This window comes from Alternaria alternata (assembly GCF_001642055.1).
Source record: "Alternaria alternata strain SRC1lrK2f unplaced genomic scaffold CC77scaffold_35, whole genome shotgun sequence".
Taxonomy (NCBI): domain Eukaryota; kingdom Fungi; phylum Ascomycota; class Dothideomycetes; order Pleosporales; family Pleosporaceae; genus Alternaria; species Alternaria alternata.
The window spans coordinates 205,331-231,460 of record NW_017306224.1 but is presented as its reverse complement, the minus strand read 5'-3'; the positions used below and the strand labels follow the sequence as shown (position 1 = coordinate 231,460).

The window sequence follows — 26,130 nt, the reverse complement described above, 5'->3', positions numbered from 1 at the left end:
ATGAATAGGTTAATATGTGTAGATCAGCCCCAGGTCCTTCTCGGGCCTATCGACACAAGCGTTGGGTCGTGCACCGAATTCGAACCACTATAGGATGTGTGAGTCCAGCGAAGAAACAAAACAAGCTCACAAATTCTCCACACTTGGCAGCACAAGCTTTTCCGCTTGTTTGAGTCTAGTCGTACACTGTTTGGATGTGTATTGCTCATGCATTTCAGGTAGATTCTCCAACGCATTGAGCACGTCTCTGGCTCACCGTCATTTGGAATCCTCTGGACCTCTCTCCGTCCGTTTGATATAAATTCTCGGAGCTTCACCCAATAGTGTTCGAACAACAATTTAACAAAGCGAGTCAACCTATACCGTTCTCAGTGGTCCACGGCTTAATGCGCGGTCCAGCTCAATGCGCACGCTTCGGCGTAATTAGTGCGCGGTCCGGTGTAATGCACAGAGCACTAATTTCGTTATGTCTATCCTGCACCCCCTGTAGTATCTCAGGTGTGACTTTAGTCGCATCGCCTTTTGACAAATTCACAGAGGTGATATGTGTTGAACAGTTTGCCTTGATATCGTGACAGGCGTTGGATGCGACACCTCCTACCTGGGTACCTACCTGGGTACCAAGACGGCGCATAAGATACGCGTTCATTTTGGCTCGGCATTTGCATTCAGTTCTGTATATAACGGCTAGCGATGGACGGGTAAAGCAGCACCACGAAGACAGGAGCATGTGAAGGTTGGTGTCATTGTCGTGATGATAGGGTAACCGTAGGCGAGATGTCAGCCGGCGCTAACGCAAAGGGCCGCCGCGGGAGTCATGCATCCCTGTCGCAACTTTACTGAGTCTCCAAATCTTCCCCACCAAACATCCAACCCTCAAACTCATGACATCCGTCACGCCCTCGCCTTCGTAGCAATGGCCGACCAAGACGAAGACGTCTCGCATCTGCGCGCACCTGACCCTGCCGACTACGACCCCACGGAGGAAGCGCAAGATTTCCTCAAACTCGACAAACTCACGTACGCCTTCTTCACATGCCCACGCACCACCCTGCTTCAACATGGCTGACACAACCCCCACAGTGCCCAAGACACGGCACACCCCACTCTACCCAAGCGCGGCGAAAAGGACTTTGAGAGCCATGAGACGAATCTCCAGCTCGACACGCTCGAGGCCTCGCGCCGGGCCATGCACGGCGTCCTCTCGTGGCAGCGCACGCACACGCAGAAAGGCCATATCCTCGCCATGTACGACCCCGAGCGCAACATGGCATGCGTCGACAGAGTCCGCTCACAGCACTTCCAGACGATAGGAACGAACAAAGGAGGAAGAGAGTGGCTGTTGCCCGAAGAAGCCCTGTTCTTGCTGGAGCGAGGCACCTTGGACGTCCGGTGGCCGGTCAAGCGCGAGATCGGCGACAAGACGGTATACAGAACCGAAGATGGCGCGCCCATGAGTCTCCAGTCGGCGTATGCTGCCTTCATTGGGTTCGAGAGTGGTGTGGGTGGGAAGCTGACATTGGAAATGTACAACGTCTATGCCGGACTGAAGAGATCGGGATACGTCATCTTTAGGACAGGGACGTGGGACGATGATAGAGGGGATATCGTACAAGCGCCGCCTCCAGCAGCAGCAGCACAGCCATCATCCCGCCCGAGCATCGTCACGCGCTTCTTCACCGAAGTCTGGCGGCGCCTAAGCCAGCCCGAACACCCCATCTCCGCCGAGGCCCTCGCCTTCGGTCCGCTCATCAAGCCCGGCTTGTATCGCAGCTACAACGACATCTACCGCCTTCTCAAACTCATACCGACGCACGATCGCTCCTCCCCTCCTACCTTCGTCCTCCCACCCTCCGCAGACAACCCATACCGCGTCCACTTCGACGTCTACCGCACCACAGCCCGCTTCAAGAAGTCCGCTCGTGGTCCGCCAGACTTCCGTATCTGCGTTGTCGACGCGCGCACAACCCCAATACCCACGGGTGCACAGCTAAACGACCTCATGGCGCAGGTGCCGGAGGACAGGCCCAAGGAGGATGGTCATCCCAACCAGAGGTTAAAGTATGGGTGCAGGAATGTGGTGCTCGCCGTCGTGGATAATGGCATACCGAGCTACCTAAGGGTCGCGGATAGTCCGTTTGAGGAGGTCAAGATCTATGAGAGGTCGGCGCCGAGAGGGAAGGGCGGAGGGAGAGGAGGAAGAGGAGGTAGGGGAAGGGGGCGGGGAAGAGGCCGTGGGAGGTGATGGACAACGGGGCGTGAGGCCGCGAAGAACTTTGTTGTCACCACAATGGTGTTTTGGTTGTGTTCTTTGTACCCAACGATACTGGCGTAAGAAGATACCCTTAAATGAAAAAGACGAAAAGTCCAACATGCTTAGTGTGATGCTTGTTGTGTGTCGTCTTCCTGCTATCTTGGTTTGAATCTCAGGGTGCCATACATCTTTGCTTAATTCTCCACGACTGAGTTCGCTCGCTCAACATAGTTCCATCTACCCAAGAGCCTTCCTTTTGGAGTATCGTATTGTTGCCTGAGTGATCCATATTATCAGAGGATTTGACTATCTATACTATGTGCACTGTACGAGTTATTGCTCCTGCTATAGCCAAAGTGCCCAATTCGATCGAATCATGGTGTGAACTTCTCAAAGAATCGAGTGTAAGATCCATGATTGTTGCTACACCAATTCTCCGGTATTGTTCTCCGTCTGATTTCAGAATGAGAACGGTGCCGTAGGCATCGCTATCATGATATTCTTTAAAGAACTCAAATATCTCGAGGGCCACCGTGTCGGCAATGTTTTCCCATGTCCATTCGAGGGAGTCAATGAACGTTTTCAGATGCAGATCAAAGCCAAACTCAGTCGTCAGGATCATTTCCAATCCCTCTGGTGTCTCATCGTAGCGTGGCGTCACTGTGTTTCCCGTGACTCGTAATATCTTGCCTAGTTTGGATCCTTCGAGAGCGCGAAGTCTGTGGAAATGGTCAAAGACATTCAGCCATTCCATATCATCCACAAAGATTTTGATCTTGAGTATCCCATACATGTCGTCCATAGGGATGCGAGTTCTGAGTTTTGAACGGCGAACGGTGTAGTAGCCGTGATCCTGGTAGTACTTTTTACCTCCCCATCGCGTCCATGACCAGGTAGGAAACTCTTTGCGTTCTTTGCATTCTTCCACAGCGCCCATGTTGTACCAAGCGAGGTACATGACAGATTTTTCCAGGTATGAAGGTTTCCATGTGTCGATATTGGCAAATGGATTGGAAACAACTTGGGGTTGGGTTTGAACTGTCAAATCCCGAGGTGACGTACACCTATGGTTGAGTGTATACATATCATTTGCCATCGTGGTTCGATGAAAAGTCTCCACTGCCACCCCCCAGCAGTGTGTTGTATCCAACGCGCGTAAGACACCCAGGCAGGCATTTAGGGCATCTGAATCATAGCTCATAGTCTTTCGAGAATACTGTTCCATCACTTTCGCGAACCTCGTTTGGTTGAACACGTCCGCTACTCGAGGGATAATGTACGCAAGCTGCTCACCAGCATTACTAGTGTCCCGTGGGTGTGATGGTAATGGCCTTTCTTTGACACTTTCCTGGCAGTACATCCGTCGACACCAGAACGCAACACCACCATCAGTAAAAATCAATCTCCTTTTCGAAATAGCGCCTTCCTGGTATGTCCATGCCCTTTTAGTCCAGTTCGATATCAAAATTCGGTCGCGTGGAACGAACCATTCAATCATTTGCAATTGACCGATTTTAAGGTATTTTTGCATACTGCGTGAGAGCTCATTCACCCCTGGGAGCCCATCGTAAGCATCGCCCATGGCTGCAACGATCGTCAGGCAGGCCTGAGAATAGATAAGATCCATCATGGAGATCTGGATGTGCTTATTGTCTTTGTCATCTTGATCAATACACTGTTCCAATCAGCTCAGTCTCGCAGAAATATGTAGACTATCTCGATAGTGCTGCTTACATAGCGATCAACCCAAAGGTACCTGTATCCCAATTTTGAAGTTACGTCTATACTATCTTCGATCGTTTGTGGAAACCTTTCCGAGCTATCGACTTCTGGATTTGGTTTGCCCCAAACGTACGAAAGCGCGACGTACTGGGTTTGCAGGTCAGGTAAAGGTAAGACTTGCCGGTTAAAGCAGTCGATAACTTTGAAGTGAGGTACATGAAGCTTCGTGGCGGTATGACAGCTTGGGCCATGAGTGAAATCACAATGATCGATCCAAAGTCGTACTTCTGTATAATCCACCGATTCGGGTTCGATTCGTCGCACTGTCACACCCGTCTGTGCGGGGAGTATCAGCGAAAAAGTAATTTCCTGAGTAATCGTACAGTCAGTTTCATCTTCGATTTCGACGAACAGAAGTTCATAAGGTCGTTCCTGGTCTGGATACGATATGTCCAGACGGATAGCATCAGCTAGTCTCCCAAGTGACAGGGTTATGTACTTGACTTGAGTAGCAGATAATGATGAACAAATGGCTTGGCATAACTCGCAAGTTGAGGACACAGGCGCTCTTGCGGATTCTCGATAGCGGTTAAAAAGATCGCCTGGAATATGCTCTCCCGTCGGTGGGCGACGTAGTCCAAGCCACCTCAAGATTTGACAATTGCTGCAAAGGTCGACACCGGCAACTAGAGGATTGCCTTCATCTTCAGGGTCATCCCGTGGACTGTAGCTCCAGGACCGTTCGTGATCGCTCTTCGAGTTATATGCTGGGCACTCAAGAGAACTCATATCTAAAGACCTCAGGAGGTTGAAGACGGCGGTGGAGCCGAACTTGAACAGCAGAGGAAGGGCAGGACGGTTCAAAACTTGCTCAGGAATGGGAGTCCTGACGTTGATGGAGAACGCCATGCTTCAGGCAGCAGTGGCAAGGCTGAAATCGTGTCCTCGCCACGTGATGAGGTGTTCGCGCGATATCCAACCATCCCAACACTGTACCAGACGTTCCATAGGTCAGCCATCATGGACTGGAGACAGCAGGCGATTAAAGCTTAGTCCAATGGCCAAGCTATTGTTGTGTGACTTTATGAGCAACAACAGGTAGCTAATAATCTTGGGCCGCGATAAGAGGGGCCGATAAACTGAGGCTCTCCAAGTAGCCACTCTTGCGCCACCATTTCCTTGAGACATCGCACATCTTTCTTACTAGAATGAGACGTGAGACCTTCCAGCCTCATGATGATTAACTTGCTCACAAATGCCACTCATTTAGCCTGATGGCACATGCTCACGTACGCTGATGACTAAAACGTAGCGTGTCGATTACCCCGCGAACTGGCTTATCTGGCGGACGGCGTACAACACGTTGCGCGACAATCCTTCCCTCAACGCTAGTCACGCACCATCATCGGCTCTAGCAAGTTTACCATGGCAATTCGACTGATTGACACCGACACTTTGGAGCTGAAATCGTTTGTGGAGTCTGACGTTCCCAAGTATGCGATTCTATCACACACCTGGGGCCCCGAAGCAGATGAAGTCACATTCCAGGACATGTTGGCTATGAATAGAGGGTCTGAGAATCCAAAAAGGGAGCGACCAGGATATCTCAAGATCATCGAAACTTGCCGAAAAGCCAGGTTAACCGGCATTGGCTACTGTTGGGTGGACACATGTTGCATCGACAAGACCAGCAGTGCTGAGCTGAGCGAAGCGATCAACTCCATGTTCAAATGGTATCGCGATGCAGCTGTTTGCTATGTCCTCTTGTCTGACTTCGAGATTGGAGATACCCGAGACATGACGTCGATCAGCGGATCCAGATGGTTTAAGAGAGGCTGGTGTTTACAGGAGCTTGTCGCTCCGCGACACGTTGAGTTCTTTGACCGATTATGGAGCTTCCTTGGAACAAGAGAAGAACTGTCGTCCCGTATCTCGAAAATCACAGCTATTGCAACGAATGTTCTGACCGGACAGGTATCCATGGATACACTTCCGATAGCTCAAAGGCTGGCGTGGGCAGCGAAGAGAGAGACAACGAGAACAGAAGACATTGCTTATTGTCTTTTGGGGATTTTCGACATACAGATGCCTATTCTTTATGGGGAGGGCACAAAAGCGTTCATACGTCTGCAAGAAGAGATCATGAAACAGTCGAACGATCGTTCGCTCTTCGCGTCACGGCAACCTGGCGTGCGGGAGCGGTACTGCAGTTTGCTAGCGCCTTCCCCAAGGTACTTCGCTCATTGTGCGAACCTCGTCCATACAGAGAGTCACGTGTATCAGGGTAGTGCATATGCTTTGACCAACAGAGGATTGCAATTTTCTGAGACTGAACTCTATATCGACTATCTTTCCGGCTTATATGTCTTACCTCTATCCTGTATCTCGTCACCAGATGCAGAGGTTATCGAGGGTTTACTTCTAGAGCAAGTCGGACCGAATCTTTTCGCAAGATTGAGTCAGCGGCCTCGTGTGGATATTGTACATCAAATCCGCTTTAAGCGGAAAGTGCCTTCATTTGTCAAGAAAGGGATACATATCGCCTCGCATGTCACACCTTCGATTCATGCAGACATGCTCTTGGCAGATGAGTATTCGATACAAGTATCGTCAGATACACTCAGGCTTGATCATCCCTACGCACTACAGATTGAAGACGAGATAGCCGGTAGCCACCGATGGGACATTGCTGGACTGCGGTTCCTTACGAGGGGTCATCCAAACTTCCGAGGCTACTGGAAAGTCAACGTAGAGCAGGCGTTGAGCTTGAGCGATAGGTACCTGGTACGTGACATGGAAAAACAATATTGTTATCTATCCTGTGGGTTTGAGTGGCGGGATAGAACCAAAGGAAGAACGTCAGAACCGTGGGTCTTTCTATACACAGAATCGTTCCAAAAACAGTATAATGGTACCGGTATTGTTCCAAGTCCTTTCCTTCAGCTCTCAGGCCAGAAAAGTCTTGCAACGAGTCGACTGTATCTCGGTCGTCATCGATATACTCGTGTGTACCTTGACGCGTCGATTAAGGTAGACGAGCAGCCACGGAAATACAGGCTCAAATTCAACTTGACCAAAGCGGGATAAATAAGTAAAGTAGGTTGCCCTTGGCGCTAGATGAATGCAACGAGGAGACTAAAAGGATGAGTCGTAGAAAAACTAGGCTAGAGATTCGTGGGCTTGACCTTCGCGTCAGGTAAATTGATGATTCGACAAGTACAGAGCTACCACCTTCAAAGTTGTTAGAGCGTGGAGCTGTCTACATAATGGCGCAACGAATATTGGTTAAGTGGTTGTTTGGTGATTGCTGCCGGCGAATTAGCGTCACAACCTTACCAGCCACGTTAGAGTTGTATGGAATTTGTATGCGACCGAGTACATCATTAGACATGCGCATACTAAGAAGAGTAAAATTCGTTCACTACGAACAATCGCGAAGGATGACGATTCCGATGATCGATTACGGTGTCGCCAGGAATTAGCGTGCAGCCCCGCAATAACGTCCCTAGGTAGCAGGCAGGATGCTTGTGATCTACAGCCTCGATGCCCCTTCATCGTCGGCGAATTTATACTAACTTTCGGCCACCCTTGTGGATAGGTGTCGCGCTAATCCAGTTCTTGGCGTACGATCTGCGCGGACCCGGTCCCCGGATCTTCAGATACGTATGGAACCCCCTACTGGCTTCCATTTGCAACGATAACTCCACGTACCTTTGACTAGGTCTCTTAGAAGCTAGTATATATGAGGTCATCCTAGTTGCCCACTTCGGTACCTGTCGGCAACGGTTGAATCGTTGTCGTGGCTGCTTGACGCAAGTACCGCAGACAGACAGAAGTAGCTATCTATTCCGACTACGTTCGAATCAAGCACGCAAGTCTGTTCATCGTGACAGTTCGTCAGCCCTACTCGCACCGAATATCCTTAAGATTCACCGAGCCGTTTCACAATTTCGATCTAAGCGCATCGACCTCTTCCACGAAGCCTTGCTCCCAAGCCTCGATTCCAGCGCTCGGATGCCAGTCCAACCTCTTCGCAACTTCACCGCGTGTCTTGCAAGTGCTTGCGAAACCCAACTCAGCAACTTGCTCCACGCCACCAGTGAGCAATCTAGCTCCCTTCGCGAGACTCACAGTCCTCACGATGTTGCTGTCAACAAGGCCGGCTTTGCATACAGCATCTGCGACCGCCTGCGACACGTCAATCCACGTGTGACGTCGATGCGCGCTGAAAATAGCGCCCTGCTTGCCCGTTGGAAGGGAGGCGCCATCCTTTGACAAGATGTCGATGAGCGTCAGCTCGTATAATCTTGCAAGGTCCTCGATATGGACTGCAGCACCAAGTTAGCGTACATCGTGTAACTAACCTGCCGCGAAAGAAGTACCGTTATCCCATACACCCTTGCCATCACCAACAACGATGGCTTGGCCTTCCGTTATCGCCGCTCGGACCAACCGAGGCACTTGCAGACTACGCTTGTTCCATAATCCCGTGCCAACCTGGCCTAGGAGTTAGTACCATGGGGTTCCGCAGATTGCGGGGACGTGGAGGCATCACTCACACCGTAGATCAATGGAGACATGAGGACGACTGTCTTCACGCCTGACTCGAGACCAGCGTCTATCATGCCCAACTCCGTCGTCCGCTGGATGTATCTCCTCCTAGCATTGCGCCTCTTCTCATAGGTATAGATGTCGTCCTCGGAATCGTTGAATTCCCGATCCGGGCTGGGTTCAATGTGATCCCCGGAAAGTGGTTGGTCAGCGAGATTCGAAACGCCCGAAGTATGCACCAGCCATACGTCTCTGCCAGTGTGCACTCGGCGTAAGGAAAGGCCTTTAACGAAGGCTACAGCGCTGGCAAGATGATAGCCCAGCGTCATGTTGAAGACGACATCGTACTGACTTGCTATCTCGACAAGATGCGCCGTATCCTCCAGGCCCTCGAAGAGCACAACCTTGAGCCTGGAGCCAAAGGCATTGTGAAGCTGCGCAACTCTGTCCTGGCCACGAACCAGACACGCTATCTCGGCCTCTTGGATCGATGGGTGTTTGCTGCGGAGTAATTGATGGAGTACGCTACCACCGATGTAGCCTGTGACGCCGGTGAGGAGGATCTTCTTGCGAGTCATGATTGAACACGCGGGTATCGTGGATGAGATGTAAGATACTGGCGAAGAGGGTAAAGTGACTGATAACAATGTGGTTCGAAAACTTGCACTCCTCCATATACCGTCTCTTCGCGTGAGCAAGACGGCCAGGGATTCACCCTTGCACCAGAAAAGCTTACGAAAACATTGTGGTTAGGCCACCACGACTGGGACCCGACTTCCAGGGAAGCGCTTGAGCCTTTTTTAGCCTTACTTTCCACCGTTGGAAGCTTGTCATCACAAAGTTTCGATATTTATCCGGTACGGCCCGCCTCACTGCCGACTGGCTGAATGAAACCTTAATAGATTCAAGGACTACCTAGATATGTCAAACACTGATGACGTCTGTCGCATTTTGCGATCTCGTCTAGCAGCGGAGTCATACTACCATCCACTGCGCGGCCCGAATACTGAGGTTATGCGTAACAGACTATCTTCCTATAAAGCATACACTGAGACAGTAAGGTTTGGTATCGGACCCTTTATTGGCGCGGTCCGAAACGCTTCAGCCTCATGCAATGTCTCGTTGGTGCATACTACAATATCAGGGCGACTGAGTAGTCGGTACAACAATTTCCGGACGAGGTAAGCTGGTTCGCCAAGCGATAAGCACCGAACGAACAAGGTGCACCTGTCAGCTTGCACTGACCCCCTTCGATTCAGACTCCGTACATTGCCGAAGTTTTGCCCGTCCAAACGAACAATCATCCTTATTGCTGAGTGCGGACTAGAGATACGAGTTCATACATTGGCTACAATGTGCAGTCAGCTAGTCGCTGCATGCAAACAGGCGAGAATTTTATTTACATAGCTCACTATCGTATATACATGGCTGATAGTTGTTTGTGGACAGCTGACTGTTGTATGCATATAGCTGACAGCTGCATCACGCGTACATAATGCTCACAACCCTGCAAGTGGACTAACACCACGCTACGTCAGCAAGGCTGTAATCATTAACCAAACTTTGGGAAGATAAGAGTCTTCGGAGAATCTACAGCGATCGACTGACTTCTTGAAACAGGAGATGGCAAAACAACTAAGAACAAGACAGTCACCATCGAGATGCTGTGACTATAAGACGCTGCTCCTACCTCATGGGTCAGCATTGCAACAGCTGAATTTAACCACACTCATCGCGTTCCCCTTCACCAAGCACGATGAATTTATCTACCCCTACTTTCCCATGGCATGTCATGCCGACCCTTGACTCACTCACGTCCGGGGACAAGCTTTCTACCATGGAGCTGCCCCATCCACGCACAATAGTGGCAAGTCTTCTAGCCATAGTATTCACGCTATCCTACTATCGATCTGTCACGAAGAAGACAGGCCTCGAAAACTTTCCTGGGCCATGGTATGCACCCTACACGGCTATGCACCTTCGATGGCTTTTCGCCCGCGGCACGATCCACGAGTATGTTGAGAAGATGCACAAACAGTATGGTGATGTGATTCGTCTGGGACCAAGGCAGATTTGGGTCTCAGACAAAGGGGCTATGAAACAGATTCTTCTTACCATTGACCTACCAAAGGTTACTATGTATGCCGAGATCTCGAGAGACAGAAGTAGCCCAGGCCTTTTTGGAGAAATGTAAGTAACAACACTCTATACCCACCTCTAGCAAGAAAACATGGGCTAATGATCGAAATCACAGCCGCCCAGTGCCCCACCGCAACCTCAAGAAGTTTCTCAGCCCTGCCTTCACCGTGGCATCTGTGGACAAACTAGACACCTACTTCAAAGCATGCGTATCCACCTTGCTTGACAACTACTACGATGAAGTCAACAAAGCCGTCTCCAAAGATCTCAGTTTCAGGCCTAATGGCAATATCCAAACAGACCTCATGCGCGATCTGCATTGCCTTGCCTTGGACATCATGGGCGAGTCCTCATTCGGCAAAGGCTTTGGGCAGATTGACAAGATTTTCGATCCGAGAAAGATGCTTTCGAGCAGAGATAAGCGGTGGAGTAAGATTCCCAATGCGATCTTCGATGGGCAGGCCAGAAGGTATGGATTAGTTTTCATCAAGAGATTCCTGAGGCGAATGGGGTATGAATGGGAGGTTGATTGGCCCAAGGAAATGACCACTGCTATTTGCGAACTCGTCGACGAACGTGCTGCAGCACAGGGATCAGCAAAGAACGCAGCACGTATCGATGTCCTACAGCATATGTTGGATGAGGGTGCGCGACCGGATACTGGAGAGCGTATGTCGAATCAGGATATAATTGATCAGATGTCTGAACTTCTTCTGGCTGGTTCGGAAACGACATCCGGTAAGTTCTAACCCCTCATGTTCTCCCTTCGGCCTTACATTGGCTGACCATCTACTTAGGCACGATGGCATGTCTCTTTGTGGAACTCGCACGAACTCCCGCAGCCCTAAACAAGCTTCTCGCTTCGCTCCCCCCTCTTTCTCCTTCATCCCCCATCCTCGACTCCAAAACCGTGCGAACGGACCCACAATATCGCTACCTTGAAGCCTGTCTCAAAGAAAACCTGCGCATGAACCCCATTGCTTCTGAACTAGGTCGTCGCACTCTAGATCAAGGCCACAATGTTAATGGCTTTGATATTCCGCCCTATACAATTGTTTCAGCCAGTTATAGGGCACTACATCGGGATGAACGATACTGGCCCGAGCCAAACAGGTTTTGGCCAGAACGATGGCTGGAAGGTGAGGAGAGGGAGGGTGCGCCGGAACCAGAGTAAGACAACCCTTGTATGAGACGAGAGGTGCAATTTGGACCTCTGCTAACAAAAGATACAGCATGGATGCTTACTTTCCGTTTTCTAACGGTCGACACAACTGCATTGGACAGAATTTCGCGTACGCAGAAATGCGCACAGTATCTGCAAACCTCCTTTCCCGCTTCTCGCTCGAGGAAGCTGGTTATCAGGAAATTCAACTTCGGCAGTTCATCACGATGCAGTTCCATGATGGGAAGTGGAAGGTTGTGTTGAAGCCTCGGTGGAGAGAAGGCGCGGAAGCTTGAGGCATGAACCCTTGTGGGATGACGGCAACGCTCAAAGCATATATAGCTTGGGTAAAGTATTCCATTGACTAAGAGGTTACGGAGAAGAGAAGGTAGGTAGCAGCTCATGCTGTCATCTATAGGAAAAGAAGTAAACTAGCATCCAAACAAGCTTATTACTCGATATCTCTCGTCCTCCTTGGCATTATGTATCTCCCTTGTGTCGGCCCTACTCACTCATTCTTCTCACTCTCAGAATCTAGTACATTGGGTCACCAACGGCTGTAATAGACGCAGTGCATACGCCATTTTGACAGTATCCGGCGGGTGTAGCCCAGCCCCAAAGTTCTAGAAATGATTAGCTTCATAATGCGATGATGGAGTTGGTGAAACTTACCGACAGACTGTCCGTTCGTAAAGATTGCGTTTGCTGCCCCGGAGATCGTAGCAGAGCAGGCTTGCGTACCGCTAAGCTGATCACAAGTAATGATGAACGGAGCGGTGGCCGTCACTGGAACAGTGGCAGCACCATAACAGCGTCCTCCATCGCACCAAGCTGCCACACTGCTGGCTGTCTGGTAGTTGTTGCCATCGACAAGAAGGTTTGAAATCGAACCGGCAACGGTAATGTTGCAACGGTACGATGAATCGCATGCACCGGACACTAGTTTGAGCATTAGTTAATTGAATACTTTTATATTTTGAAAACAACGTGGAAGACTTACTTAGACCATAGGCAGCACCGAGAACACCGGAGAAGGTTTTGTCGATCACGCCTGGCATCGCAGGAAGGTTGTTAAGCGATAGGACACCTTGTCCTTGGACTGGTGCAGAGAACGTGGACGGAAGAGCTGTGGAAGCTGTAGCTGCAGTGCCAGTGGGCGCAGCAGTAATCGTGGAGGCCGCAGCCGTGGTAGATGTAGATCCTGAGCCAACTACAACGGCAAGCAATGTCGAGGACGAGAGCTTCACTCCCACGAGGGGCGAGGAGGACCCGCCTACATTGACACCGAGCAACGGTGCAGCCGTGGACGTGGTGACGACTGCGCTGCTGGCTTTCGAGGAGACCGCAACAACTACGCTGCTTGCCTTGGAAGAGACTGCGACGACTACGCTGCTTGCTTTGGAAGAGGCTACCACGACGACGCTGCTGGCCTTGGAAGATACCACTGCAGCGGCACTGCTGGTCTTCGAGGTCACCGCTGCGACGGCACTGCTGGTCTTGATAGTGGCTGCTGCGCTGCTAGTCTTCACTGCGCTGCTGGTAGTAGCACGTGCTTCGATCGGATCGGCAACAGGTGCGGCCGCGACCAATGCGCCAAAGAGTGTGAAAGTAGCGAGGAGCTTCATCTTGATGGATTTGTTGTAGTGAGCGAGGAACAGAGACTGAGAAGGGGGAAGAGATGCCGAGGAGGACGAGAGATGAAGAGCGAGAGTAAGGTTGGATGCCTGGAGCTGGAGTTGCTGAGGATGGTTTCTGTATCTGCAAGGAACGGTTCGTCTTTATGTGTTTCTGGATGTTGAGAGCTACACTCTTCGAGCATCCCCTGAGCCAACATTATCTGGAATTCGTCCTTGATCACAGTCCTCGATCGATGTTGGCGAGGAATGCAAATCTCCATCCAAACCTCAAGTCTGGCCCCTACTGACCACAAACATCCTCCGGATCTAGAACTCTGCGTTGGGAACGACTTTGGAGAACGCCTGGTGTACGCCATCGGAAGTGCGCCAAGCTGGGTACCTGCTTGGTGGACTGTTTTATTGGTGCGGGCCAGCCTCGTGCAGCACTTCTTAATTGTAATGTTTAAGCAATTCTGTAGCACGGGTGCTGTTCCGTTATAGGCTCGAGTGGTGTAGCGTCATCTCGGGGACCCTGAAGCTTGGAATTTAGCGCGTCTCACGAAAGCCTGGCTCGTCATACTGGTTGCTTTGTGCTGAGATAAGGCGCCAAGCAGCAAATCAACAACCAACCAAGAGAGAGCCGTGTTGCTTAGGTGCCGTTCAAAGTTTAACACTAGGGAGTCTAGTAGTCCGGGACGTCTTCCGAAAGCACGAGCGCTGGCTTGAGCTAGTGCCGATGCGGGGCGTTTTCAAGGGTCAACACCATCTTGACACACGATACTGTTCGTTTGCCCGACATGAATATCCGCTTCGTCTCCAGGTTTCGGATTTAGTGTTGCTTGAGGTATGTCACGCCCATCGTTGGAAGTGTGCTTCGGTGGATCGCAGTAGGTGGTCCCTCTCCAAGACCCGCCCGTTAGACGCGACAAGTGGTCTTTCTAGATGCGCATGGATCTCTGATAGTTGGCATCGCAGTTCCATGGTCTTTCTTGACACTCCATCGATTCGATAACGACAATTTCCCAACAATGTGGCAACTGACAAATGTATTTCGAGTCCTCGACCGTCGGTTTACATGACGCCTCTCTCACGACGCCTGTACATGAAGATGTAAGCCTAGAGCAGTGGGATACGCCATCGATAGCACGTCACTGAGTTTTGCGGTGATGGCGCAGGACCAGACCCATCAACGCCTCGTTCTTTCCGGCTGCACGGTATCGTCGATCGTCACAACTAGCGTAGCGAACGGTTTGATCGACCTGCCACGTTCCGATCGTCGCAGGGGTAAAATGACGGTAGCGATCGAAAGCTTGTTATGGTAAGAGGCATGAACATTCCCTCACGAATTATTGGACTGGTGCGTGTCGGTAGCGCAACACCTACACTGGTTGGTGAACTCTCGGAAGCCTCGCCTTGCATCCCCAGACTCTAACGGCAACAGCCGGATCACTCATCGAAATCAAGGTCGATAGAACCTCATCTGGACCGAGATCCAGGTACATGGACATAGCATGAGCGCGTGGCGTATGCAGGTCGACCACTAGCTTGTCTCCACCACAAGCGGGTGTGCCTGAACGGATGCGTTCCACTCTCGCCTGGACATCCAACAACCCAGTCTGATTTATTCTCCGGGGTCCCGGCCTTAGCCGTACGGCATCGTCTCGCACCGATTCAATTTAGACCCACAAGACGGTAATCCTAGTTCGGCCTGCTCTTGTAGCTAAGTAGGAACGGAGTACGGTAGATGCATGACCAAGAAGCTGAAGGAGGTGTATGGCTCAGAAGGGATGCAGCCTTACCCCGCTGTATGGGGTTTACGACACAGTCCTGTCTGCTAGCCACGAAATGCGTGTTTATATTAACAGCTTAACAGCAAAAAGCGGGGTTCAGGGACATCAGCTCAATGATGTTGTCCCTGGCAGAATTTAGTTGTTGTTCGTGATGCAGATGACGTCGCCCAGCTCTAGTTGTTACATGGTACAATAATCGTGTATCGCCACTAAGTAAGACTCGTGGAGTGCACTGCTGCTTGCAAGCCAAGCCAAATTTAAGCATGAGTGTAGCGTACGATGCACCCTCCGAAGTGCGATTCATGAACATAGTCCAGACGTCCTTGGCACAACCACAGCACGCTCAAGGTGTGGAAGTATGAGAGGTCTACGAAATTCCACGTATGGAAAAGCGGGATGTGGAGGCGCGCCAAAATTGAAAGTGCAAATAGGTGTGACCGCTAGGGTAGAAGTGATTACTTGACTAGCACATGCACGCCCTTACTGCTCTGATCCACACCAGGCAGAAACACATCATGCACGAAATCGACATCCTTTCGGCTTGAGTTGAAAAGTTCCATATCGAACCGCCTAATCACAGCTGCAATGCAAATCCGCATCTCCGCATACGCCAAGTTCATACCCACACATGATCTCGTGCCACGGCCGAAAGCCATGAGGAACCTGTCCAATGGCTGCCCATCGGATGTTCTAGCACCTACAGCGCCGTTGTCATTGAGCCAGCGCTCTGGAATGAACGAGTCTGGTTCAGGGAAGATTGACTTGTTGGTATGAATCAAGGGAGCGGTCATGCCGACTGGTGTGAATGCGGGAATGATATAATCTCTATAAACCATAGGCGAGCGCGCAAGGCGCGCATTGCGGATCGCAAGACCGTTGCTCATTCGAAGGCCTTCACTGATAACAGCGGTGAGATAGGGCAGTTTCTCTAAGTCCACAAGCGCCTTACGCTCGTAGGGATCTGGCATAGCTGATACTATCTCCGCCTTGAGCTTTGTATAGGTGGACGGGTTGTCGAGAAGGTGGAAGAGGATAGCGTTCAATGTGTTGCCGACTGTATCAATCCCAGCGCCGACAATGACCTGGCTTTCCTGGCTGAGTCGCTCAAGGTTCTTCTCGTTGGGTGGTAGATCGCTGTCGAGGAGGTCGTGAAATATCGTGTGCTCGCTAGTCGTGTTGCTGTCTGCAACTCCAGATCCCTGCCTGACTTTTTCCTTTTTCGTAAAAACCTCTTGCACGCGTCGGTTGTTCATTTTCCGGAGGTCCATCATCGCTGCGTATTCGGGGCTTCGTTTTTCTACCCAGTCTTGCGGTAACGCGTTGATGACAGAGTGTAACCAGGGTGCGTATCGAGTGATCAAAGAAAGGGACGCAAATCTCTTGTTGGCCTGTGTAAAATATGGTGCAAAGTCAGGGTCGTCGAGAGACTTTTGTTCCACGCCCATGGAGTATTTGATGATTACGTCTGCAGCCAAACAACTGAATGCTTCACATGTAGGTATGGCTCTTTTGGCAAGATCATATTCCTCGAATCTTGTACATAATCTTTCGACGTACGTCCAAATCATATCCTGTAGGCCCATGATGCGCTGTTTGGAAAAGAACGGATTCATGGCTGCGCGGCGGATACGGTGGTGGTAGTGATCGTCTGTACTGAAAGCTGTCAAAGGATTGCCGAACTCAGCAGTCATAAAGTTGTATTTGTCGCGTGGCGCGGATCGAGTATACAGCGTTTCTATGAAGGTAGGATCAGAAACGTGGAGTTCGTAAGGGCTGATGCGAACTATGGGGCCTTGATCATGTTAATATTACTGCCGGCAGAGACGAAGGCGGCTCAATCCCCGACAAGGGCCGGATGGTGACATACCATATTTTTCATGCATCTTCTTTATTTCCGCCCAGTATCTACCCCATTGGAAGACATCGAAGTAGCACTCGTAGCACAACGTCACTGCGGCTAGCTTTGGACCTGGAAACTTTGATAGAGGGCTGATGTATAGCTGGTAAACTGCGTTGCCAATTAAGTAGGAACAGAACAAGACAACTCCGATAAGTATTGAGTAATGCGAGAGATTATCGCGGATACCACCAGTAATTGTTTCTTGCAGGACCATTCTTGCGAGCTTTGGTTGAGTAAAGAAGTCGCGTCAGGTGGTTGGCGAGGTGGGTTTGTTCAGAAGTGGAGAAACTTTACCTGGCATCGCAAGGAAGTAGATCGAGTTCAATTAACCTCTCCAGCTGCATTTGGGGATTGTTCGTGAGATTGGTGCAGACTGAACACGTCATGCATGATGCACGGTGTTTGTACGACGGTCCATGTGGTGTGTGTTGCTTCTTTCTGATGACCCCGCGTCTTCATTTAATGCTACCCAGAGCACACGGCCCTCATGCAGCTCAACAATCGGAAGCACTGCGGAACTCTCTGATCTAGCAAGAACCTGAAATGCGCGAACGTTGTATGCCTAGATGGTAAATGAGCTCAGCTCCTGTGATGCCAATGGATGCTGTACGGATGCCTGTTAGCACAGAAACTGGTGTCGCGGCCGCCTCCGTCAGTGCGAGGACATATGACTTGCTGGGTAGCGAAAAGGACTAAGTGTGCTTGGCATGCATGGAGAGAAATCTCGCGTAGAGGCCTGACACCTCTCTAGGGGAGAGCAACTAGACAGAGCTACCGCAGATTATTGTAGGATTGATAAGAGAGATTTGCGACGCTGCGACCGACCGACAAAGGGTTGTGAGTTCTATGCAATGGGAACTTGCCAAGTAAACGCCTCCACGTGTCGCTAGTCGGATCCCCAACTCCGCTTACAATCAAGTGGAAAACATCGCAATTCAGGATGAGCTTGTGTAGCATGCTCCCAGAATAATCTGGTCCGACATTACTCGACACCCTCCCAATTTATCGATGCATACACCAGGAAGAAGGCATCCAATCGCTCAACCCACCACACTCGTTCAATCACATGCTAAAGTGTTGAGGGCCGGCAACGCGATGGCAGGCCATTCGTCACATGCTTCACGCGCATCAGTCTATTGTTATGGGATAGACCAAGCGACTAAGTGCACTTCCCGCATCTTTGTGAGCAAACACCCGCCAGCGGCCCGTCAAATCGTTGCGGGGTAGATATCTACGCTGCGGCTCTACCCGCAAGCCTCCATTCCAGTTGCATGGGCTACCGATTAACCCTCCTCGGCGACGAATCATGGCATATCAGCGCTTCTTACTACAAAGCGACTGCCGTCTCGACTCGTAAATATACATCTACCATCAATAGGGGCACTATTCATCAGGAGTATACCGCATTTGAGATTTCTTCCATATCCGCTCCAGAGCAAACAATCTTTATGTGTCTAAAAAGATTGAACAATCTGTCCCCGCCCACTTCAGATTGCTGGGATTAGTGCATGTGTGCTGCAGTTTGTTTTGGGCCTATGACCACAAAAAAGCACTTTTCTGATCCCGACGCACACGCTGACTCATCGGAGGTTGCAACCGAACTCTGTCGAAAGACATGTGTCTGACTTGGCTATTGGTATACTCACTAACTCAAGATCCCTTTAAGTTGATATCCCACGATCCAAGCTCTGAGCCTGACACATCTTGAAGTACATGCCGTTCTTCTTGAGCAGCTCCTCATGAGTCCCAGCCTCAACGATATGACCATCTGAGAAGACGAAGATGCGATGGGCTTCGCGAACAGTCGATAGACGATGGGCGACGGCAATTGTTATCCTGTCACCACAAGCAGCTTCTATCAAAGCCGCTTGCACTGCGCGCTCTGATTCAGTGTCTAAAGCACTCGTGGCTTCGTCTAGAAGAAGGACTTTCGGCTGGCGGACCAGAGCTCTGGCAATGGCGATGCGCTGCCTCTGACCACCGGAGAACTGGCTGCCGCCGATACCGCAAAGTGTTTCAAGGCCCTCGGGAAGGGAGGAAACAAACTCCCAGACGTTGGCCGCTCGACAAGCTTCCTCGATTTCTGTAGCGGAGATGTCAGCGGCATCGACGCCGTGCATGATGTTCTCGCGCACGGAGCCTGGGAACAAGGATGGTTCTTGTTGAACGAGCGAAACGTTGCGACGATAGCTACTTGGGCTCATCGTTTGCAGGGGCTGCGAATCTACGATAATGCTACCACTTGTCGGATCGTAGAAGCGTTCGAGAAGAGCGATCATGGTACTCTTGCCGCATCCTGATGCGCCTACAAATGCCACGAATTCACCACGTCGAATGGTCATCGAGACGCCCTTCAAAACTTGACTGTCTGGCACAAGTGGATAAGAGAATTGCAGGTCATTCAGTTCATATGCCATGCAGCTCTCCATTGGTGCAATACTTCTGTTATCGTTCGTTTCAGTTATGACTGGTTGCAGTTCAGATAGCCAGAAGAAGTAATTCGCCGCTTGGTGACCTTTAGTGAAGCTACCGGAAAAGCTGAGTAGCGTTCCCGCGGAGGTTCCAGAGAAGAATATCGCCATGAATGAGACCATGAATTGATAGAAGCTGATCTCGCCAGCAGTGACCAGCTTTGATCCCCACCAGAAGCCCAGTGCAAGAACGAATTGCTCGACGGCTTGAGTGAGCGCGAACCAAATCATGACATGGAACAGATGCGGTGTGCATACGTGAATAGCCGAATCGAGTGCTGTGGTATATCTCTGCAAGAAATCTTCTTCGATGGCAAGAGATGACACAGTTCGAATAGCGAGAACTGCTTCCGATGCTATTGATGCGCTTTGGCTGAAAGAAGTGTTGATTATCGTGTTCAAACGCTTCTCCAGCTTCAGTCGCAGCCAGCCGGACAGGATGAGAGGGGGGAGGCCAACAAAGATGCCGACAACTCCAACCTTCCAGGACGTGGCGAGGGAGAGAATACAGCATGCGACAACGCTGACGATCGAGATAACGGAGAAAGAGATGTTGATACCCATCAGCTCGAGTACAGCCTGTGGGTGAGAATCGAGCTTAGCAGTCATGGAGCCGACAGTATTCTCGGGGAAGTCGAAAAACCTTGAATCCTGGTAGAGAAGACATTCCATCATGCCGGATCGCACCCTGGCGCTCAAGGTATTCGCGATTACGTTCATGGCCCAGCCCAAAGTGTAGTAGCACAACAGGCAGCCTAGTGAGAGAACCAGGAACATCAAAGCCAGAAAATTGGCCTTCGGTGTAGGATCATCATTCCCCATGAGTTGCACAAGCTGAGCCAATAACAAGGCTTGACCTGGGTTGACCGCAGCTCCGACAACGCATGTAGCTCCTGCCAGAATGTACCATCGGCGCAGTTCAGGAGTCAATCTTGCTAGTTTCCAACAACTGCGGAGCAGGCCAACCTCCCTAGATGACTGTGAGTCTTCTTTCTTGCCAACCTTGCCGTGGTCATGTGGGCCGGCGGTATCTGGCCTGTCCAGAGACACAGCTGTTTGAGCGAGAACGTCTTGTTTCTCGATTTCTTCCAAGGGTGTATCTCTGATGTTCAGCAGCTGATTCTGAACTGGCAACAGGCTCTGCACCTGTACGAGTTTGGCATACATCCCACCGCGGTTCAGGAGCTCCGCATGAGTGCCTTGCTCAACTAATTCGCCTTTGGACATGACCACGATGTTGTCGGCATTGCAGACCGTTGAAAGTTTGTGTGCGATGACGATTGTCGTGCGATTCTGTGCAGCACTATCGAGCGCCTTCTGGACGACGGTTTCGGCAGTTGGGTCAAGTGCACTGGTGGCTTCATCTAGCAGGAGGATACGAGGATCTGAGATCAAACTGCGAGCAATAGCAACCCTCTGCTTCTGGCCACCAGAGAGTAGTCCGCCTCTTTCTCCAACACGAGTGTCGTAACCATTGGGAAGTTGCATGATAAAGTCGTGGGCAAAAGCTAGCTTTGCAGCGTCAACAGCTCGATGAATCTGCTTCTGTCGAGGCTCGTGCTGCCATTTGGTAGCGACAAGGCCATGGATGATATTATCCAAGACCGTGCCATTGAAGAGTACAGGTTCCTTATTCCGTCAGCACATCAGCTAGAAGGTGTGATCACACGACAGTACTTACTTGCTGAACGAGTCGAACGTGTGTTCGTAACCATCGTAGATTCAAGGTTGAGGTAACATGGCCGTCGATCTTGATATTTCCTGATGTTGGATCATACCATCGCTCAAGAAGACCGATGATAGTACTCTTGCCCGAGCCGCTAGGACCAACGAGAGCAGTCACCTTACCAGCAGGGATTTTGAGCGAAAAATCGCGAAGAACCATGGTATCAGGGCGCATCGGGTAATTGAACCTGACATATTCTAGCTCAACTTCACCTATCAACGCCGCAGGCTCTATGCCGGAGGGGTCCAATGAGTCAATTCTAGACTTCCTATCCATGAGCTCGAATAGATCAATCGCCGCAGACGCAGCACGCCCGAAGGTAACGAAGTTTGGCCCTGTCAACATAACTGTCGAAGCGGCGATGATGACGGAGAAAAGTACTCTGGTGATCCATGTCAATCAAGACTCGACGCCAACTTCGCATGGGAGGGGTGGTACGTACGTAAAAACAGTTCCGAGATCTGCCTCACCACGGGATATCATACTGAAGCCTTGCCAGAATGCCAAGCCCATGCCTGCGAAGACAACGAAGTATTGGCCACCGAATATTATTCCAGAAGTCTTGCTACGCTTATTTCCGAGTTTCAAAGCCATATCTATGTAGCTTTTGTACCTTGCTAACGTCCTAGACTGCAGATTGAAAGCTTTGACGGTTCGCATGGCGCTTAGGATGTTCTCAGCATAGCTCGCAGCGTCCGAGTAGACCTTGAACACTTCGCGGTTGTTGATGGTATCATACGTACTGACTCCACCAACGAGTAGAATGGATGCTGGAATAATGCAGATCAAGATCAAGGTGAGCTTCCACTGGGCGACGAAGGCGATGACGAAGGCTGCAACGAAGGTGGTTACGGACTGCACAACTAGACCGAGCTTTTCTGAGATACCCGACTGAATCATGAGGCCGTTTGCCGTTGCTTGGGTGGAAATTGACCCGGAGACACCTTGATCATGGAAACCGACCTCTTGGCGAAGAGCTGCTTGCAGGTAGTCGTGCTGAATGGCTCGAACTAGGTGATACGCAACGTAGGTCATCAAGGAGCCATACAGATAGATGGAAGCCAGTCTGACAATGCCGATATAAACGAAGTAAAGACTGAAGGTTCTACTATCAGCATTCAAACTTGAATCTTGGAAGAAGAGTTGTACTCTACGTACGCAGTTGTGCTGACCGCACTCATGTAGCTATCAGAGAAGCCCTCGGTGCCAACGCTACCCAGCAATCGCACGAACTCACCCATGACCACGTTGACCATGGCTTGCGCAACGCCTGCGGTAATTGCGGCTACGATCGAAATTCCCAACAAAACATAATGACTCGATGTGGCGTAGGTGAATGTCCGAAAAAATGCAGCAAATGCTGACGGTGTCTTTTTCTCGGTTGGGGGGAGTTGCCTGTCAGAAGAGAGATGATTTCGGACTGCGTATTGTTTCCGCTTTTCTGACATCGTCATGCGAATTGTACTGAGCAGGGGGATGCGTTTTGCAGTGGCCGTGAAGATCTATTAGAGTTGGATATGTTAAGAGAACAAAACGAGTGGAATTTGTAGTACAAAGGCTGCTTGTAAGTTCAGGACTGGTAGTCATGTTGTCGGGCTTTTCAATAATTATTATATTGGCGTTCGAGTCGCGTTAGTTAACCCAGGAGTACTGCGCGCGTGTTGTTATGCACTTGGTAGAGTAGCGGACATGAAGAGGCCGCACGCCGCAGAGCGAGAGTAGGGAAAGACAAGCGGCATGCGGACCCTGAGCGGCCCGCACGTCCGCGTCATTGATCACGTGACATTAGCGTCACATAAGCATTAGCGGTCATCTCTTTGCTCTTCTACATCTGCAGTCCGGACCACGGAGACCTGTCGCCCGAATCGCTGCTGGGGAAAGGGTTAGCCACCGTAACGCACGACTTTGCGTTGATTGCATTCCAGCGCGTAGCTGGTCTGCGCCCACTAATTTGCGCCTCTTACTAACCCCGAGTTTGTGGAGCCCGCCGCTATCGCCGCCAGCATGACTCTACGACCAGCCTCACGATCTGCGGAAATGAGCGATGAGGAGATGCTTCCCGAACATGACGAAATTAGCAATGATGAAGAGAACAAGACCACACAAAGTTTGGAAGGTCCTGTTTCGAAAGTCGCTGTACGTCAGGGTTTGAACATACACCCAGGAGTCTCCGAATGTACTGAGCTAATTGGAGTCATTAGTGTGATAGATGCCGTAGACGCAAAGTTAGTCTCGTTGAACAAAAGAGAAATACCATTCGTGCAGGATATTGACGTATGTGCTTCTAGATCAAGTGCAATCGCCAAGACCCCTGCAACCAATGCCTTCGAGCATCTCTCCAGTGCACATTTCCAGAAATTCAGAATCGAGCGAAGCGACAGCGGATTTTGGTTTCAAGCTTGTAGTACGTGACTGCCCGATGGTATGGTTCGAGCCGTTGATTAGGTTTGACTTCTGACGTTCATCAGTGAAAGCAGGATCGAAGATATAACCAAAAAGCTTGACGACTTAGCTCGCCTCGTGCAGCGGCTCGAAGTGCGGCCAGATCGAGATCTTTCACAACTCAGTACCATGAATGCCAATCTACATGCGACCAGCAAATCGTCACGACCACCCCAAACATCCACTCCCGATCATGAGGGCATCGACATTTCCTTGCTCCTAAATGTGATCCAGGTGGCCGACTTACTCGAGACAGTCCTAGATCATGAGGATACTGGAGACCAGTCATCCGCTGCCGCTGACATTCGACTATCTCGTCAGACTTTGCAAGACGTTTTACGGTCTCAAAGTCGGCATAGCAGCCTCCATGAAGGTCCACCATTTGCAAAAACATTGCCTCCGGGCATGACTCTAAGAGATCTTCCTCTTCCAACCATAGAAAATGTCATGGCATGTCTCAGAATGGTTCAAGGTATTCGCAGGATTGCATGATCTTTACTCGACATGTGAACATATCAGCTCACGAACACTTCAGATCACGGGACCACCACAGTCCCCTGGCTGGGAGAGACAATGTCATTCGGCGATTTTACCCTCATCATCGTTCAAGTTTGTTCTCCTGGGCCCATTACCGATGTCGTACTCATCATTGCCCTCTCTGGACTGTATTGGATGTTCAACATGTGCGGAACATGGGCATCTCCTGTTACCCGAGAGGATTTCAAAGACCAAGCAAGATTATGCCAAAATAGCCTCGAGACAGTGTTGTCGACATTGAACTTTTGGTTACCCACAACAGTCGATGCCGTTCTGGCCATGAACTTAGCGGTAAGACGAGTAGTCCCCACTTGAATTTCTGAGCCCTGAAAGATGTCACTAATATACAACTTTCAAATCCTAGTCTGTATATTGTCTTCAAAAAGGCAAAATCTACGCTTGCTGGACGTTCATCAACAAAGCCGCCATGCTCGGCCAAGCGCTGGGCCTGCATCAAGACAGTTCGTCGTCTGGACTTGCTTCTGAAGAACGGCATCGGCGCTTTTGTCTCTTCTGGTCAACTTATTGCATCGAGCGACCCACAGCACTCAGGCTCGGGCGTCCTTCGACGATGCGTGATGGGCACATTACGATACCGAAGCCGGACCAGTACCCCACCCTTCAAGGCCTTACTTCGAGCAGACAAAGCTTGATACATGCTGTCGAGATGTCAAGGCTTCATGGCAGCGCATATGATGACCTTTTCTGTCCGGGCGCACTTGCGCTCCCTGCAACGCATCGGACAACACGCGGTCAAGCCATTGCTGCAGAATGGCGTGCTCTAATCGCTTCGAAAGAATCTTCTATGGTATACTGGGCCAGCTAATTTTCATTGGTTCATGCTGACTGAAACACTCAGGCCCGATGGGATGAAGACTCGCGTGGCACAATCGGAGAATTGATGCCAGTTGAATTCGCACAGCACGCCACCAGAGCCACTGATTACCTGCTTCTTGTCGCCATTTACCGTGTTGCATTCAGCAAGCCATCAACGAAGGTTTCTTCCGAATGCATAGCCGCTGCTCGTATAAGCCTCCGTGAGCATACTCAGTGTATCGCACTGCTCGTCAGCTACAACAACGATCCTGCTCCGTTCGAGCTATGGGTCAATGGGGGACTAATTCTCTTTCCGTTCGTGCCTTACAACATCATCTTCTGCAGCGTCATTGAGACTGCCAATCTCGCAGACCTTGAAAGTCTGAAGACTTATGTTGATGCTCTAGCGTCGCTCGCAAAAAAGCCAGAATACACATCATGCACAAAGCAACTGGAGATATTCAGGGCGCTGCACAAGCTGGCTTTAGTGCACAGTGAAATCAGGGCCCAGATGCAGCTAAGCTCCTGTCCATCTGGCCCGTTATCAAGCAGCGCGAAGGACGCAGAACTGGAGGGATTGCCGAACACATTAGGAGGGCTACCGTCATGGCATGATCGTGATGGGATGTGGAACGGGAGCATAAATCTCACCAACGAACCCTCTGTTTTAGCAAGTCAGCCATGGGCCGACTTCGGTGGCATGGATCTTGATCCACTTGGTACGCAGTTGGGGTATTGGATTCAGGAATCCAGCCAAGATTTTGACAATTTCGGCGAGACATGATATAGCACTGACAGAAGACGAGGCGAGAAATGACCGCACAATTATGCATTGTAGTATAAGCGTAGGAAGATCTGTGTCGAGGTTGCAAGCAATCTTCGCGATCTCATGTGGGAAGCCTGCCCCGCCTTGCGTTCTTATTTCCGCTATATCCGCCCTCCCAACCCCCACCTTCCTTACTGTGGTAGCAACTGCAGTACCTAACAACAACCTACTCCTCTGC

The 26,130-nt window shown here is 50.6% G+C and overlaps 9 protein-coding genes across 9 annotated transcripts; 4 read left to right on the top strand and 5 right to left on the bottom strand.

Moving 5' to 3' along the window:
* Positions 1–848: 848 nt before the first annotated feature.
* CC77DRAFT_1100284 (hypothetical protein) lies at positions 849–2,347 on the top strand. Its single transcript, XM_018530058.1, has 2 exons — positions 849–1,020; positions 1,084–2,347. The coding sequence occupies exons 1-2, from the start codon at positions 917–919 to the stop codon at positions 2,243–2,245; spliced, it is 1,266 nt and encodes a 421-aa protein (XP_018379516.1). The 5' UTR covers positions 849–916; the 3' UTR covers positions 2,246–2,347.
* A 48-nt stretch (positions 2,348–2,395) lies between these two features.
* On the bottom strand, positions 2,396–5,022 carry CC77DRAFT_1100283 (HET-domain-containing protein). Its single transcript, XM_018530057.1, has 2 exons — positions 3,989–5,022; positions 2,396–3,929 (listed from the first exon to the last, which is right to left on the bottom strand). The coding sequence occupies exons 1-2, from the start codon at positions 4,883–4,885 to the stop codon at positions 2,565–2,567; spliced, it is 2,262 nt and encodes a 753-aa protein (XP_018379515.1). The 5' UTR covers positions 4,886–5,022; the 3' UTR covers positions 2,396–2,564.
* A 141-nt stretch (positions 5,023–5,163) lies between these two features.
* Positions 5,164–7,363, top strand: CC77DRAFT_1055166 (HET-domain-containing protein). The gene is made up of 2 exons (XM_018527830.1): positions 5,164–7,072; positions 7,131–7,363. Exon 1 carries the CDS (start codon positions 5,402–5,404, stop codon positions 7,061–7,063), a length of 1,662 nt encoding a protein of 553 aa, XP_018379514.1. The 5' UTR covers positions 5,164–5,401; the 3' UTR covers positions 7,064–7,072; positions 7,131–7,363.
* Positions 7,364–8,153: 790 nt separating this feature from the next.
* CC77DRAFT_1026147 (hypothetical protein) lies at positions 8,154–9,565 on the bottom strand. The gene is made up of 2 exons (XM_018526203.1): positions 9,437–9,565; positions 8,154–9,384 (listed from the first exon to the last, which is right to left on the bottom strand). Exon 2 carries the CDS (start codon positions 9,103–9,105, stop codon positions 8,479–8,481), a length of 627 nt encoding a protein of 208 aa, XP_018379513.1. The 5' UTR covers positions 9,106–9,384; positions 9,437–9,565; the 3' UTR covers positions 8,154–8,478.
* Positions 9,566–10,319: 754 nt separating this feature from the next.
* On the top strand, positions 10,320–12,124 carry CC77DRAFT_1002086 (cytochrome P450; the record flags this gene model as incomplete). The annotated part of the gene is made up of 4 exons (XM_018523177.1): positions 10,320–10,717; positions 10,782–11,404; positions 11,509–11,836; positions 11,899–12,124. 4 exons carry the CDS (start codon positions 10,320–10,322, stop codon positions 12,122–12,124), a joined length of 1,575 nt encoding a protein of 524 aa, XP_018379512.1.
* Positions 12,125–12,227: 103 nt separating this feature from the next.
* On the bottom strand, positions 12,228–13,816 carry CC77DRAFT_580080 (hypothetical protein). The gene is made up of 3 exons (XM_018532335.1): positions 12,829–13,816; positions 12,501–12,767; positions 12,228–12,451 (listed from the first exon to the last, which is right to left on the bottom strand). Exons 1-3 carry the CDS (start codon positions 13,451–13,453, stop codon positions 12,363–12,365), a joined length of 981 nt encoding a protein of 326 aa, XP_018379511.1. The 5' UTR covers positions 13,454–13,816; the 3' UTR covers positions 12,228–12,362.
* A 1,713-nt stretch (positions 13,817–15,529) lies between these two features.
* Positions 15,530–17,499, bottom strand: CC77DRAFT_1026145 (putative cytochrome P450). The gene is made up of 3 exons (XM_018526202.1): positions 17,429–17,499; positions 17,102–17,357; positions 15,530–17,026 (listed from the first exon to the last, which is right to left on the bottom strand). The coding sequence occupies exons 2-3, from the start codon at positions 17,346–17,348 to the stop codon at positions 15,690–15,692; spliced, it is 1,584 nt and encodes a 527-aa protein (XP_018379510.1). The 5' UTR covers positions 17,349–17,357; positions 17,429–17,499; the 3' UTR covers positions 15,530–15,689.
* Positions 17,500–18,404: 905 nt separating this feature from the next.
* CC77DRAFT_976046 (P-loop containing nucleoside triphosphate hydrolase protein) lies at positions 18,405–23,017 on the bottom strand. Its single transcript, XM_018535930.1, has 4 exons — positions 22,490–23,017; positions 21,774–22,427; positions 21,287–21,713; positions 18,405–21,234 (listed from the first exon to the last, which is right to left on the bottom strand). The coding sequence occupies exons 1-4, from the start codon at positions 22,783–22,785 to the stop codon at positions 18,796–18,798; spliced, it is 3,816 nt and encodes a 1,271-aa protein (XP_018379509.1). The 5' UTR covers positions 22,786–23,017; the 3' UTR covers positions 18,405–18,795.
* A 117-nt stretch (positions 23,018–23,134) lies between these two features.
* Positions 23,135–26,082, top strand: CC77DRAFT_579990 (hypothetical protein). Its single transcript, XM_018532334.1, has 7 exons — positions 23,135–23,467; positions 23,533–23,556; positions 23,620–23,735; positions 23,800–24,245; positions 24,309–24,601; positions 24,675–25,118; positions 25,170–26,082. The coding sequence occupies exons 1-7, from the start codon at positions 23,336–23,338 to the stop codon at positions 25,908–25,910; spliced, it is 2,196 nt and encodes a 731-aa protein (XP_018379508.1). The 5' UTR covers positions 23,135–23,335; the 3' UTR covers positions 25,911–26,082.
* Positions 26,083–26,130: the final 48 nt, after the last annotated feature.